The sequence below is a fragment of the Microtus ochrogaster genome, chromosome X (assembly GCF_000317375.1).
Source record: "Microtus ochrogaster isolate Prairie Vole_2 chromosome X, MicOch1.0, whole genome shotgun sequence".
NCBI lineage: Eukaryota > Metazoa > Chordata > Mammalia > Rodentia > Cricetidae > Microtus > Microtus ochrogaster.
Genome location: NC_022026.1, coordinates 680,185 through 696,450, shown reverse-complemented (window position 1 = coordinate 696,450; position 16,266 = coordinate 680,185). Strand labels below are relative to the sequence as shown.

The following is a 16,266-nucleotide window of genomic DNA, read 5'->3' as shown; positions in this document are numbered from 1 at the left end:
CCCACCCCTGCCCCGCCAAGTTCTCTCTATGTGAGGATGCGCAAGAATGACATTTACTATAACCTACTCCCTACTTGTATCTCCAGGGACCTTAGATCATTGTGAGGTCTGGGTCACTAAAATTTGACCAGACTTACCGGAAAAAAAAAAAAAGTCTACCAGTGTGAAACCAATCCAGGCTACTTGGGAAGTAATGAACATCTCATTACTAGATGAAAGCAAGCAGAGGCAACACAGCTCTACTCAGCAAGGATTGTGTAGACTGTTGGATACAGTAATGATTATGCCAAGCACAGGTCCTGGAAGTAGGTTGTAATCTTTAAATCTCGGCACAGCTTACTAGCTGTGTGACTGTAGGCAATTTGCTTAAGCTTATGGGGCCTTGCTTTCCCCATCCATAAAAGGGGGATGAGAGTTTCCGCTTGGTGGAGTTGTCCTGGGGACTCAATGAGTATGGTAGTCAAGCACACAAAATGGTACCTATCACATTAGTGCTTCATAATGTTGACTTGTTTTGTGGTACGATGGCTCCCCTTAAGTTCCCACTAAACGCAGGATGCTATAGGACTGTGGGTTATGCATCCTCCTGCACCATCCGGGATCCTGCCAAGGATCTGTGCTGACCCAGGGGCTTTGAACTCTCCACTCACATAATACCCACCAGTGACTTTTCTGTTCAGGTTGCTTTGGGATTCACCGACCCTAAAGACCCCAGCGAAAGGAAGTGGGATCATCTCCACGGTATAAATAAGGGAAGTAAAGGTGGGCGATGAGGAGGGACCCAGTTATCTGTCTCACAGAGCTGGCCCAACAGCTTCCTTTCTGTGACAACACTTCTCAGACCTCAGGACCACCCTATGGGGAGGACAGCAAACAGAAAGAGCAAGGTGTAGAGTGGATGAGAGAAGAGCCATGCCTGGCAATAACAGCCTGAGGGAAGCAGCTCCTCCCTGCTTGTCCTGGTGCGTGACAGGAGTCAACATCACAGTTAAGGGAGCCGGAGAGGGTAATCCCTAGAAATACTGCAGGTAGGGCTGGTGTGCTTTACCTGTGGGAAAAGGACAAAGTGAGGCCTGTGTGCGAGCATGCATTTGAAGCTGATTTCTAGAAGCCAAGCAGGCCTTTCCAGAGCTCCCATGTTTCTGAGCTCACCTGGAAGCTTCCCTTTTAACTGAAGTCCAGGGATTCATAGGGTCTTATCTGACACTTCCGTCCGGATGGAGTGGCTCAAATACTCTGCTAATGACCTCACCAGGGGACTTTGCTTGCTGAGGTGGGCACAGTGGGCTAGTATTTTTAGTCATTTAGAAGAGGCTTGGGAACAGGAGTGGTACCCTAACTCGCAGTCTCCTAAGGCTCTGGGTTAATAAACTATACACATGATACCCGGAAGTAGGAAGTAGGAGTGACACCTTTGAAAATCTTGGGTAACTATCGAGGCAGAGAAATGTCCACTAATCAGGGTGTCCTCTGGGTAGAAACACCCTATACAGCTTCACCAGCACAGACAGGGGCGAAGAGGAGTCCAGGGTATGGGTCTTAGCAGAGGCTAGACACACTCCTTGAGCGGTTTCCCCAAAACACATGCGACTGTTTCTTGGAGAAGCCAGCAGCTTCCCTCAGGCACTCCCTGAAACAGAAGAGACCAGTGGTGACGGAGTTCGCTGATGGAAGCATTCACTGAGGGCCAGAAACCTGTCCAGGACAGTCCCAAAAGAACGCCACCAAAGGGACACAGCTGCTGCTCTTCGGCTCCACAAGATTCACCCCCGGCACCCTTAGATGTCAGCCTCTCTCCGTGTTCCAAACAAGAACTCTGCTCAAACACAGCTGGTACAGTCAGAGGCTGCCGCAGGGGTAGTAGGTAATTGAGAAGCAAACTACGCATTAGCCACTGGCAGGTGTGGAGCTCAGTGGGGAAAAAGTCGCTGCAGTTCCAAGACTCCGCCAGCAGGGGGAAGCCTTTCACGCCACACCAGATTTCACCCAAAAACTGAGCAAGCAGACTGGAGGCGCGGAGCCACCGTTTCGGATTGCAGAATTTAGAAACTTTTAAAGTATCCTACCAGCCTGAAAGTTGGCCCAGGTGCACTCGACCACTCCCGCCTGTACGGGGAGGGGCACTGCCCTTCCCAAGTAATTGATAAAATTGATGGAGCCTCTGAGCAAATTACCAGACTGGATGTCCTAGCCCTCAGATACCCTGCCTTCCCAGTCTAGGGCACATCGGAGTCTAGTGGAATCCCTCACTGGGCAAGTTACAACCTCTCTTCCTTACCTGTAATGTGGCTCTACGAAGAAATCATGTCTATCCCGTCCTACCTCAGTGTTTCAACAGGAGCCCTTGGCTACAAGGACCTCCCTCCTTCTTGCTCCAGACTCATTCCTGAGGTCTCATGTCCCAAGTCTCCTGTAGGAAGCCTCTCTGACACCCATACAGTTCCCAGAGAACCTGCCTAGAAGTCCTGACTTTTCTTCCAGGGCTGCATTGTTAAACATCTATTGCGATTTTAAATAATCTCTCTCTTTCTCTCTCTCCCCAACTCATATGGAATGCAGTTCATAATATGCACTCTGTACACATTTAACACATGTTAAGATTTCTCTTGGAGAAGTGGAATCCTGCACTTAAGGCATGCTAAGCACATACTCAACCCCCGAGCTATATTCACAGCCTAAGAATTTCTATAGCTTTCTGCACCTTATAAAACACTTTCACTTGCAAAATGTGTGTGTGGAGGTGTGCACATAAGCACCCGCGGAAGGAGGCAATTCTCACACATGCACACACAGGTACTGGCTCATGGCATGTACCAGGATTTTTTTCTTTTGGGCCACCAGCCAGCTCCCAAATCATGACACAGAGACATCTTATTAGTTTTGAATGCTTGGTCTAGCTTAGACTCGTTTCTGGCTAGCTCTTTTAACTTAACCTGTTTCTCTTTACCTCTTCTCCCAGGGCTTCTCTCTCTCTCTCTCTCTCTCTCTCTCTCTGCTTCTCTTAAGGCTGGTGACTGGCATCCGGCTTCTTGCCCCAGGCATGGCTCTCGGTTCTCCTTTTTGAGCCTAGGGTTCTATTTATTCTCTCCACCTGGCAGCCCTGCCTATCCTTTCTCTGCCTAGCTATTGGCTGTCCAGCTCTTTATTACAACAACCAGGTGCCTTAGGCAGGCAAGGTGAAACAAATGCAACATATCTTTACATGATTAAACAAACGCAGCAGAAACGAAAGTAACACCCCCTTACATAGTTAAAGTACTAGTCTGCAGCATAAACAAATGTAGCGTATCTTTGCCTAGTTAAAATAATAGTCTACAACAATGGCACCATACCAAACACTTCAGCTTCAGGAACTTCGGTTACTATAAGCCAAGGACTATGACTTTCATTTCAGAAAAGATAAAATTGGAGCCCAGGAAGACGATGGATCCAGTCTCCAGGGCTATTGCCTTCCTTTAACGCAAAACCACTGTGTTCACTCTTTGTTCACTCGCGTTATGCCATGTAGGACCCTTACACGAGCGAGGGATTTAGCTTTTCAGTGCCTCCATTTCCTCAGTTACAGGATGGGGTTGTGATGGATACAAAGGCAAAGCAGGCGCAGTTCCATACATGGCACATGAGATGCACTCTAGAGTCCCCTGGTCATGCTCTCTTTAAGTGTCACTTCCTGGTCAGAGTCTCGATTTTGTCATCTGTAGAAACAAAGGGCTTGACTTATAGCATGACCTCCCAGGCTTGGCAGCTTTGACCTTGGAATTCTTTATGGCTGAGATAGGGAGACCACTGTTAGATTTTTCTACGCAAATAGATGAGGGGAAACTGGAACCCCAAAAGATGAAGTCACCTGGCTGGAATTGCATGGTCTGACACTGGGCAAGCTTGGGTAGGATCTAGAACTCTGAGCTTGGGGATTTCATGCTACTGAGTTCCCTCGACTATGGCCTACCAGTGCTTTAACACTGAAGACAGGAAAGCATTTTGTTTGCACAATGGGAGAAACACCAGCCTCCCTGGCGTAAAGGGAAGTGGTATAGAGCCACGTAATCCAGCAACAGCCTGAGAAGGCTGAAGTTCCCATCCCACCCTATGGGCATTTCCTCTCCCAGACCAGAACTGCCACCACAGGACAGCCAAAAGTCCCTAAAGCACCTTCACTGCTGGCTTGGATTCCAGCTATAAGCATAGTTCAGCCACCGAGACTTTATTTATTTATTTATTTATTTATTTATTTATTTATTTATTTATTTATTTTGGTTTTTCGAGACAGGGTTTCTCTGTAGCTCTGGTGCCCATCCTGGAACTAGCTCTTGTAGACCAGGCTGGCCTCGAACTCCCAGAGATCCGCCTGCCACCGAGATTTTAAAGCCATCTATCAGTATACAATCTATTCAAGGTGACCTAGTAGGGGGTGGGGCAGGGGAGACTGAGTCCTAAAGCAGCCAAGGAAAGGCTTGGCCAAGCTGCCTGTAAAACTGATACAGAAACAGATTCAGGACTGGAACCTAGGTTTACAGGTCCCCCAATCTTTAGAGAAAGGATCCCTAAATACTAAGTCTCCTGGAACAGGTGTCTAGTTCCACAGTTGCATCTCAGGAACCCCAGGTGAGGTGCTAGTATTGAGGATTGGCATCTTCGGAGAGGCCTTTCGGGCTGCTGCAGCCCAAGCTAAAGCTGGCACAAGGGAGAATCTCTGTGGGCCAACTCTGTCCCTGGAGAAGGCCTTGTGTGCTGTCTCTGAGGGCTGGTTTCCAGTGACCAAGGCACACTCGGCATGGCATGCAGATGTTTTGGGAGCAGGACAGTGAACCCCTGCTGAGGTAAGCGCTGGGTTTAAAGCTTGCCTTGCCAAGTAGAGCTACTTACTCCACGCCCTTGAACACGCCATTTCACCTCCTCAAGCCTTTTTTACTCCCTGTATAAAGTGGAGGTGAAGACTTCCCTATTCATTCCTGGGCTCGTGTGAGACTGAGAGCAGATAATAACTGCACCCATTTAATGAGCCTGTCCTGGGAGCTAGGGTCTGTGTGGAACACTCTCCCTGTGCACTACTGTCTGGTTCTAATCACAGCCCTGGAAAGTAAGCCGCAGCATCCAGGGCAGGAAGGAAGACGGGGCTCACCCTGGCCATGACCTTGCCTTCCAGGTCACACAGATGAGTAAATGAAGCAGGATTTGACCCAGGATCTTAAAGTCAGACTTCTTCCACTGAAAGCACTTTGGGAAACTATTATCACATCCTGGTTCAGTGGTCACATCACAGCCAGCTCATGACATTCCCGGGACTGTAAACTTGGCTGCAGAAACTTGGTCTTCCTGCCTTTCCCTAGTCAGTATCTGAGCGGTGAGGGTGAGTCGAAGAACTGGCCATTCCTTCATTATACCAAAGTTGGCCAAACTTTGACCTGCCACCTGTTTCTATAAATAAAGCTTAGTTGGAACATAGCCACGCCCATTGATTCATGCACTGTCTAGGGTTGCTTCTGTATGACAAAGCAGACGTAATTAATAGGTGAGGCAGATTTGAAAACACTGTGCAGAAAAGGTGTCTGACCCCTGAGGAAAAACATTCAAGAAAGTGTCTCCGTGGACCTCGGACCACTGGACTGTAGTCCAAAGCAGCGGCGTGTGAGTTCCTTGCCTGGCTACCTCTCCAAGCACTAGCCACTAGGAAGGGAAAAGTAGGTTTTCAAAGGAGACCTCGTGAGGCCTTCCTTTTGGGTGTTCCAGAAAAATGCTGGCAGAGTAAACAGCCTTTGCCAGCCAGGACAGGAAGGTATTGGCTAAGGCTACTCCACCATTTTTCTTTGGCGGTTCGCTGGCACTGGTTCAATCTGGGCAGAGAGAACTCTTGGGTTGAGAAATTCAGCTGAATAGCCTTTAGATCTTAGAAACGGAATTATATAAGCACCCTAGAATGGTCCCAAGTCAATCAGAGAGTATGAAGAGAAAGGCGCTCATTTGATATCAACATCTGGATCTGAAAAGCCCTGCATAGCCTGAACCTGTTTCCCCAGTCTCTGTCATTCCAAAGGCTGCCCGGTTTCTGGATGGATTTAGAAGCAGTGTTGTTTTTCAGGTTCTTTGCCAGACACCCCTCAACTCATCGGTCTGGGGCCTCTTGTCTAGAAATAATCAAGTGAATCACTATTGATTCATCTAGCAGAGGTGTCTGTAGTGGGATATTATTTGTATTTTGATAAATAAATCTTGCCTGAACACCAGAGGCAAAGCTAAAGCCACCAGAGGCCAGGTAATGGTGGCACACTTTTATCCCAGGATTTGGGAGACGGATGCAGATGCATCCCTGTGAATTTGAGGCTACCCTGGGCTACACAAGATCAATGCAGAAACAGATCCAGGTGGTGGTGACTTACACCTTTAATCCCAGCACTAGGGAGTCACGCCTTTAATCCCAGCACTAGGGAGTCACACCTTTAATCCCAGCCCTAGGGAGTCACGCCTTTAATCCCAGCCCTAGGGAGTCACGCCTTTAATCCCAGCCCTAGGGAGTCACGCCTTTAATCCCAGCACTAGAGGGAATATAAAATGGGAGGAGAGAGAGGCTTAGTCTACTTAGTTTGTGCTCGCCCAGCCTTGGTAGAGGTAAGACTTCTCTAGTGGCTTGGCTGCTTTACTTTTCTGGTTTTCGGGTTGAACCCCAATTTCTGTCTCTGGATTTATTATTCATGCTACAGGTGTCTAACCTCAGCTTGTAGGTTATAAGAGTATGCAAGCATTTATTTTGTGTGACATTGACATCTACAGCTGTCACACTCAAGAACTGCGGGAAGCAAGCCCACACACAGGCATACACATATACAAATAAATCAATGGAAGGAAGAAAGAACCACACAATCAGGCTATGAAGAAAGCTCGTAGCGTTTTACGTATACTTATGCTTTTATGTTGGGCTGTACTCATAGCTATCCTGGGCCACATGTATTGGATATCTCTGGGAAGCTCAGCATTTTGACACTCAACACTGCTCTGATTCTATTGTATTTGTTTGTTCAAGTCAAGATATCACCAATGGATATCATCTATATGGTCCTGCTCTAATTAGATCCCACGTCATCTGTACAAAGGGACATCAGTGTTCCTTCCCCTGTCCTCGGTCCCAAGGAAGTCAAGTTCGCATCCACTCACTGGTACCCAGTTCGCTACACTTGCCCTGTGCAACCTGGTGCCTGCTGTTCTTTTCTTAGCCCCTACCTTGCCTGCTCACCATCCTCTTCCCAGATGCTGTTGGGTCTTCATAGGCCAGTTTTAATTACTCAGTCTCTCTTCACTCTCCCTGATTCCACTAGGCCATGCTGTCACCTACACCAAAGTTCAGTTTCCCTTATTGGAACAAAACCCCATATGTTATACTTCATTTTTCCTCCTGATTCCTCTGATCTTTTACTTTGCAAAGTTTGCATTCTGGAATCCATGATATAAATTCTTTTTTATTTTTTATTTTTTGTTTTTTTGAGATGGGGTTTCTCTGTGTAGCTTTGGAGTTTGTCCTGGAACTAGCTCTTGTAGACCTGGCTGGGCTCGAACTCACAGAGATGCGCCTACCTCTGCCTCCCAAGTGCTGGGATTAAAGGCGTGAGTCACCACCACCCAGCTCCCATGATATAAATTCTATAATTATTTACAACTTATGAAACTTTGAGCCAAGTGCTTCCCTTCCCTTGGGGTATTCTCTCATCTGTCCAAGATGTCCTAATGACAAAATGAGTTCGTATTTTGTACAGAGTTCTGTTAACCTGCTAGAAGCCTGAATACCTGTGGGTCAGAATACTTGCGGCCCAACACCACCCCTGTGCCCTTGATTCCATTGGAAATGAGAGCTGGGGGTGAGATTAGGGAGATAACAAAGCAATCCGTGTGCAGCCCATCCCAATTCCAAGCTCTGCCTGAATGTACTAAGTTCCTCTGACAACCAGTTCACTTAAACAGCAAACCAGCGATTCACAGCTACATATTTTTCTTAAGAGGCGCTTCCAACAAAGTGCTGTCTTTTAAAATCACTATGGCTCACTGTGCGGCATTCTGCTAACGAGGAGAAACTTAAGCATGCTTGTAGGTGACTTTTTCTGTGTTATTGCCTGGTGAGCAGCTTTATGGCTCTTTAGCAAGTTTGTCTGATGGCATTTGCTTTACAGTGAAATCTTTTTGGTACTTAATACTTGTCAAGTCTACAGAATTTCTCACAAGATTTATCAATCGTATCTATTCTGACAATTTCTGTCTCCTCATTGTGTTTTTCTCTGTTTTGTGTATGCTTGTGCGCACCTAATGGGTTTATTAACCAAATTAGCATGTACCCAATGTTCGTGTCTGTTCTGCAAGATATTGACATTTTGACAACAAGCATGAAAAAGTAAGACAGATGGGGCAGAATTATATTGAACTCCTTGCATTTTATTTTCCAGGCTATCTCATTCATCAAGCAACTCCACTTTGTGAAACATAAAATGAAACATACAAAGTCATTACCAAATGTATTTGTGGCTGGAAACAACATTTTTCAAGAAAGGCAAACTGGCTGAAAAATCCTGAAAGTATTCAAAAGCAGATAAAACAGTAGACACCCAAAACGTTTAGTACAAATCCCACCTTTGATCAGCATGTCCTTAAATGAATTGCTTCTGAAAAAAGAATCCTCGACCCGACACTGCCAGGAGAATGAGGACATTCGAACAGATGCCAGAGGACTTAAAAGGGGCTCAAATTTATGTGAACTGGCCCTTAAACATAGAGAGTCCTTTTGTGAGCTTGCAGCAAATCGGTCTGAGGCCAGCTGACCTAGAACCAGTCGGGGATGCAAGCACTTCCCTCCTACACGTGCAAACCGTGGGCACAGGGACAAGCATGGCCCTTGGGGGAGAGAAAGGCCCCTCCTGAGTATGACCTCAAAGAGTAAGGGCAAACTATCAGCTTTGAACTCTTTATTATAAAGACATATTTACACAGAACAAACTTTACAAATACAGTGGACACAGTTAAGGGAAGGGGACAGTTTTTATTTTTACGCAAAAGGCCTTAATATCTTTATATAAATTAGTATAGGAATCATACACAACCACTTTAAATAAGACAGCCCACCAGGCCCACTTATTCCTCTCTTCTGTTGCTGTCTCCCCTCTTTCTCAGCCATCATTGTCATCTTCTCTCCCCTTCCCTGTGGGGCTGGGCACGGAAGGCTGATAAGGCAGGAGACGCAGAAACGACAAAGAGGAAGAAGGCCTGGTCCTTGGTAGGGGTACCAGCAGTAGAAGAGGCACCAGCCAGCTCCCCACTTCAAGCCCAAGGGGTGGGGATGCTATGCCTGGCAGTGGTGGAGGCAGCAGCAGCAGCAGCATTAGCAGCAGCAGATGGGAAGGAAAGGCTTCGGGGAGGGATGGATAGGCAAGCTTAGGGTTACTACAGGGCTTGGGGGTCCTGACTTCCCCTGCCCTACACATATGTAAGTGAATATCAAGCTTCTGTCTTCTCTTTCCTCCCTCCTGGGAGGCCTCTGAGAAGACCATCTGCTCAGAGCAAACGATGAGGGTCTCCCTTCAAGGAAGGGCTGCAAAGGACTCCTGGCAAGAGACGGGGCCTCTTGGTGGAGTGATGGACCCTACCTTCACATCCTCCCATCTCTCCTCCTTTCTTCCTTCTCTCCTTCCTTTCTTCCCCTTTCTCCACTCTGACATGCCCCCCCAAAAGCCACAAGAACAAGGGCCCAGTCAACATAGGGGATCATGACAGCCAGTGTCAGGGGCTAAATGGTAGTTTCAGTGCCTGAGAACCCCAATTAAAGTAGCTTGAGCCTGGGTGTGTGGCTGGGACCTGGCCTGTATGGGGTACATCTCACCACTTACGGAATATCCCAGGACAGGTCGGAGCGGGAAGCTCTATGCTCACACAAGGCAGTTCATAGCTGGCTTGCCTCTCCCTCCCCGTCCTGCCCAGCCACCCTCTGCACTAAACCCAGCCAAAGGCACTTCATTTGCTATGAAAGGACATCATCAAGAGGAAAACGGACATCACAAAGTGGGAGATTGGAGACCTGGTCCCCATTGAGACTCTGCAGTGGCACTGAGTAGGTCATTCCCCTCTCAGGAGCCTCTGTTTGTGCAAGTGATCAAGGGTCCTTTGGGCTCTGATTCTCGGTGATTTTTTTTTTATTTTTTATTTTTTGGAAAAAACAACTATCCTTCTTAGTTAGCTTTTACTCCCAGGAGAGTATGGAACCATATCAGGCTCAACACTCTCTCCTTCTGACCTGGAGACTGAGAGCAGAAAGGACGAGGACAAAATACTTCCTGGGTCCCTCTCCTTTGCCTTTTCCTTGACAGGGCCAGCCAGAGCTGCGAAAGAAGCATGGCAGCGCTTTCTCCTCACCCCTTCACCACGCTCGCCCACATTTCAGCGTCCCTAGTGGACCTTCTCCCGATCCCAGCACCCAATCCCTCTCAACCAAAGTGTCTCATTGCTCATCTCTGTACTCCTAAGTGAGAAGTCCAATGGATAAGAAAGCACGAATGCGCTTTGAAGGAATGAAGGAATCCATCGAAGAAGGGAGTACTCCTGTCCATTTTCCGAGATAATGGGAAGAGGGAAGGGGCAAGGGAAGGCTAAGACCAATTGATAGGGACTAGAACTAGGTCGAGGGGAAGCTGGGTCTCCAATGGCAGTCCAAGGAGTGGCCAGGGAGATGGGCCAATTGGATCCTTGTGAGAGAAATGGAATCATGCAAATGAGGGGCAGGACCACGCCATTGCCATTAGAGGAACTTGGTGGGTGAGAAGAGCCAGGACCATTGGCAGCTATAACAGGTGCAAGACGAGAGCCAAATGGATGCGAAGGTTCCAGAGAAGAGAACGAATTTGTGGAGTAGGGAGAACAGCACCAGGCGGGACGTGGTGAGCCCTTCAATCCTAAAGAGACAAAACAAGAAGAAAGAAGTCACAGACATATACTAAGGAGGAAACAAAAGTCATGCCCACTCCCAAGGCACCAAGTTGATCCTCTTTGGTTTGGCTGCAGCGGGAGAAGAAGCAGGCCAGGCTTCAAGGACTCTGATCTCTCTGGCCACCTTCCATTCCTCTCTGCTTCTCCCAGCTCTGGACACTACCACCCAGGCTCTCCTGTCCCATGCCTGACAGCCCCTAGGCTCTCTGCTGCCTTCCCATGCGCCCCTGGACCTGGTAAGAGTGCACACTAGATAGCTATAGGCATGCCCTCGGCACACCTCTCCAGCCACAGCCTGCTAAGACTTGGAGAACTACTCAATGGCAGCAGCCTGTCCAATCCCAGGCAGAAGAGTAGAGGGAAAACAAAATACTCTGCTCTTGGGAGGGAGTCAGGAGATTGGCCCCAAGCGCTAAGGCCTTCGCTGGGTCACAATCTCTTCTATAAAATAGATTAGAAATAAGTGCTTTACTAGCTCCCAGGAAGCTCTAAGATCCTGCTGTGTCTGATCTTCAATAGCAGGCTGTCCATACCCGTTAGTGTTACCAACTGGCAAGGGGCTCTAATACCTGATTCAGAAAGGCATGGGGCCCTTATGGGAGAGACGGGGGCGCTGTCTGCGGAATTTCCTCCTGCCTCCCTGCCAGGGCCCAGGTCCAGTCCTCGAAGCTCTGGGCTGCACCAAGTAGCGCATGTTGCCTTCTTCTAGCCCCTTCCCATCTGGAGGCAGCATCAGTGGCACTGCAGAGAGGAGAGGAGTAAAGCCGTTAGCCAGGAAGATGAACGGTGGAGACAGCAGAGGCGGCCACGGCCCAAGGGACAGTGCAACTTCTCCACAAGGTGGCGCCCCTCATAATTTTCTTTTCCAACCTGATGAAAAGACGAAAAGACCCGTGCACTGTTCTGGGGCAAAGGGAACCACTTGTTTAGCCATTGGGGTGATTTTATATCCTTTGAACAGTTATATCATGTATCTGACAGGCACCAACAAGTTCTTCCTTGGACAATGTCATGATCGGGGTGCATTCTGGAGCATCAAGCCAATACCTGGCCGTGGAGCACAACTTGGCTATAGTGCACAATGATGCGTAATGGCACCCCTGCAGCTGGTGTCCTCCAAACATTTCAGACATACAACATCACAATGATGCCCCTTCATGGACCCATGTCCATATGTCCGTTATTGAATAGGCTCGTGTGCTTTGCTTATTCTTTTTCCCCTCGGCTGCAAAGTTTAAAACAAATAACAAATGAATGTCACCCTATGCTTACATTCTTTGAAAGGCAGGGTGACTCACTTCGGTGTGCTAGGGGTCTCATCTGTCCCCCTTGGGCACCTCGTCAGTAGTTAGGGATCTTTGAGGCTTTTCCTTGCTCCCAAGACTTCCTTATGGATGTGGCTGGGACATAACTGACTCAGCCTGCTTTGCACTGGGTTCTCTTCAGCCTGTGACCAAATTTAGAGGCTAATAAATATGGCACATGTGAGTGAATGCGTGCAGGAAGTCTCACCCGTGGCAGTATGCCCATGCATTCCTGGCGTAAGCCTAGGAGTGGGGTGGGCACCACCCCATCAATCTACCATTCTAGATCACACCTCCTACCCAAAATCTGATCCAAATTCTTTCCACCTGGCTTCTGTTGTGCCCTTCCAGGCTCCTGTCTCCATCTGCCCACATCTGGCTTAGTGCAAAAGGCATCTGATGCCACTGAGCCCCTAATGGAATCCAAGTTGTGCAGGATGTTCTTGGGAAAGATGAGGGAGAAGGCACATGTGCCAGCTCCCACAGACCCAGAAGTGCAGCCAGGAAAGCTGAGCTAGTACCCAGAGACATCCTTGGACACTAGAAGCAGACAGTGTGCAGAGGTGAGATGGTTCTGGGGAAGAGGCAGAGGAGTAGGATGCTTGTGCAATGCCCAGTATGGGCGTGTCATTCAGAAACACAGCAGTGCCTGAGGCTGATGATAACGAATACCAGCCTCTGTTCCCTGCACACCATCAGATTTGCCTTCAGCTATATATCCCTGTTCCTTGAGTCTCATTGCCGTCCATCAAGGAATTCCCGCCACTGGCTCCCAGTTTCCATATGGCATCCAGTTGGCTACTCCTCCCTGCCTCCAATGCCCCCATACTCTGGCTCTTTCCTTGGCCCCTTGGTTCTAGTGAGTCTTTCTCAGCTTGCAGACAATTTCCAGGCATCCTCTTGGGCCAAATTGTGGGCGAGGTTTGTCCTTGTGGCCCTCTTTGTGCAGACTTTAGGGCTGCTGTTTTTCCTCCTCACTCAGTGCCAGGAAAGCACACTACATACCCCCCCCCCCCCCCCCCGCACACACACCTTCTCTATCCCTACAACACCTTTCCATTCTTGTCTAAGAAAAACCACCAGGCCCACCAGAACCCAGGGGTTTACAAGGATTGACTTGCCACACTTCCATGCTCGGGGTTAAAGTGTGTCAGTGTGTCAACTGAGCCTGTAAACCTATAATTCAGGAGAACTAAGATTTAAAAATATTAATACTTTGGAGACAAGAGGAATGATGATGAGAAGCCTTAGGGATTGCTTCTGTTTGACTAACCTAGAGTTGCCTTCCTGTTACCATCTGTGAAGGGGCTCAGGAGCACCATTGTTAGGTGTCCTCCCCCTCCCCTGAAGTCGATCTAACCAATGTCCTGAGTTTTAGGGTCTCAACAAAGCTTACCCTGAGCCTTGAGGGTGAGTCTTAGCGATGCTGACGAGAAGTCAGAACTAGAGACATATTTAAGGTAGCGGATGGTAAGGACTGTGTCCAGCATGTAGTCATGCATAGGAGAAGGACCCACAGGCCTTAAAAAAATAAGACATTGGTTGTCATGTCCATGTCATCAACTACAGGATTTGGAAAAATGGTCTAAGCCATTGTGTTCTAGAGATACAGTAAGCATGGAGTAAAAGAGGTATGGATAGTGCCAGGAGGAAGGAAGTTATCACACACACACACACACCCTACCACCACCACCGCCACCACAACCCCCACCACCATGTCTTCACGGCCCGAGATTGTCCGTGTCTATGGCAGTCAAAGAAGACTGGGAGGCGGGGGAAGGGCCCCATAGGAAGGAAAGTCAAGAGCCAGGATGGGCAACATGCTGACAGTTGCTCCGACTCAGGCCAGGAAGATGTCTAGACTCTAGACCTGCAAAGAAGATCCACCCTGAGCTCACTGAGGCTCAGCCAGGCCTGGGAAAGTGGCCACCGCAGAAGCTGCTTAGTCTCTTCCATCCTATTGGGGTGGAGCACATTGTCCTCCCCATCACAGGAAGTGTGTGGGCTCCTCCCACACTCTGATCCCATCACCCATTCGTTTCCTATTTTTGCTGCTAGTCAGATAAGCCAGCCGACACCTGAAACCTGGCTTTGTCCTGTCTGAAAGAACAAATTAGAGACCACTGATTCTCATCACCACAGAGGTCTTGGCTGTACAAAAGGCATTCCCCTTTAGAAGGCATTCCCCTTTAGAGACGGGGAATACCCCAATACCCTTCAATGTGCCCTTCCAACTTCTTTTCTGCTTAAAAGGAAGCAGCAGCTATTTCCCAGAGAATCTCAAGCCAAGAAGATTATCCCTTGTTCACAAGAGTGAGGCAACTGCATTTTCAAGCTGGGAACTACAGCCAGCGGAAGAGCGGGATTTGATTTTCCTGACACCTGAACTCCAACCCTGCTGAGACACAAAAAGGAGTCTGAAATTTTTCAGAAACATGCCAGCCTCAGCAGAATGGTGCACCTATCTTCTTGTTCAGGGTCTGGTCTGTATAGTGATTGCTTTCCAAGCCCACCCCTAGGTGCTGGTAGAGATCCCACTGGTGATGCTATCTATGCCCACTGCTCTGTAGTAAGGCTTGGGTCTTTGGAATATGAGCCACCTTCTCCGAGACTCTGTGCTGTCTTCTACAGCCAGCTTTGCTTATCTGGATCAGGCTCTGGGAAGCCGGACTAGCCTCAGGACTTTACTGTTGACAGGCCTGGCTCGGGTTACAAGGATGCCTAGAGCTTAGAACTGGGAATGAAGTGGAGATGTCCTCCACACTGGGAGGGGTACAGTAAGCTGTCCTTACACTGTGTGCTGGAGTAGAAGTTGCCAAGGGGGAGGAGACGAAAGAAAGCGGTGCTCGGAGACCAAGGGACACTTGGCCAGGACTCAGAAACTCTCGGACTCAGAAGAGCAAAGTGTATCCCAGGTCAGGAGGCAGTGAGGAGTCTGTAGAGTTGGAGGAGGGGAGAAGAGAGGTGAACATTCCAAGTCAGAAGAGAAAGTAGAAGAGAAGAGGAAGTATGGATTTTGAGCCTGGAGTTCCGGGGACTCTGGCTGTGGAGAGTTCATGCAAGCCTGCCCTAAGGACAAAGTGATTCTAGGGCTCTGCTCTTTAGACCAGGACACAGTGGAAGTAGAAGTGTGCACACCTAAACCTCTGGCTGCTGGCTACCTCCAAAAAGGTGTCCTCCTTGGCTCGAAGAGTATGGGAAAATAGTGGGATCTTTAGAAGTAGCCAATGCTAGTCTTAAATAAAATGTAAGGGTGAGGCTTACACCCACATTATGATGTGCAAAAGACTTAATGTAAAAGGAGGAGACAAAGAGAGAAGTTCCGGGGTCTGGACCAGAAACTACTTCCTTGAAATCAGCTCGCCCCTTTACTAGTAATAGCTGGACCCTGAAGGATTCACAGAGTATCCACTAGCCAAAGACTTACTTATACTCTCCCCTCACCCTCTAGGGAAGTATGCAGCTCCAGGTGGTCCAGCCTCCTTTGGGGCACCCTTTCTGTACCCAATCATGTTCCTCTCCAAAGGTACCACCTTTCTGAAGTCAAACTATGAAGATGTGTTGTCTTGCCAACCATATTGGCTAAGTAAGCCAATGGAGGGGCAGGCTGTTGCAATATCTTTATTCACAGCTTTTGCTCCCTTCCTGCCATTGCCTGACCGGCAGAAGTTTCTGGGAAGAAAGTATTCACCCTTCTTCCCAATCAGGTGGCTGCCCCAGTGCTAGAGTCTCGCAGGAGACCACTGGACAGCTACCTGGAGACAGGAGGCACCGACCGGGCCAATGTACTTTCCGGAGAAGCCTGAGTGCAGGGCAATGCCAAAGAACAAGAGCACAGAAAGGAGGTGGCCACAACGAGAGGCAGGCAGAGTTGGCCAGAACTCCAGAGGCTCCTGGGCAGCGGGCCATCCTCCTGTTCTGGAGGGGTTCAAACCAAATAAGTTCCTGGGGTTCTTCCTCTAGAAAGCCCACTGTCCAGCTCTCTCTCTCTCTCTCTCTCTCTCTCTCT

At 48.6% G+C, this 16,266-nt stretch overlaps 1 protein-coding gene across 1 annotated transcript in view; it reads right to left on the bottom strand.

Annotated features, from left to right (window-relative positions):
- Positions 1-8,393: 8,393 nt before the first annotated feature.
- Positions 8,394-16,266, bottom strand: part of Apln (apelin) — a 9,633-nt gene continuing 1,760 nt past the window's right edge. Inside the window, exons 2-3 of the mRNA XM_005358407.3 lie at positions 11,523-11,694; positions 8,394-10,919 (exon numbers count right to left, since the gene is read on the bottom strand). Coding sequence (XP_005358464.1) covers positions 11,528-11,694 — 167 coding nt within the window. The 3' untranslated portion in view covers positions 8,394-10,919; positions 11,523-11,527. The remainder of the gene's footprint in view (positions 10,920-11,522; positions 11,695-16,266) is intronic.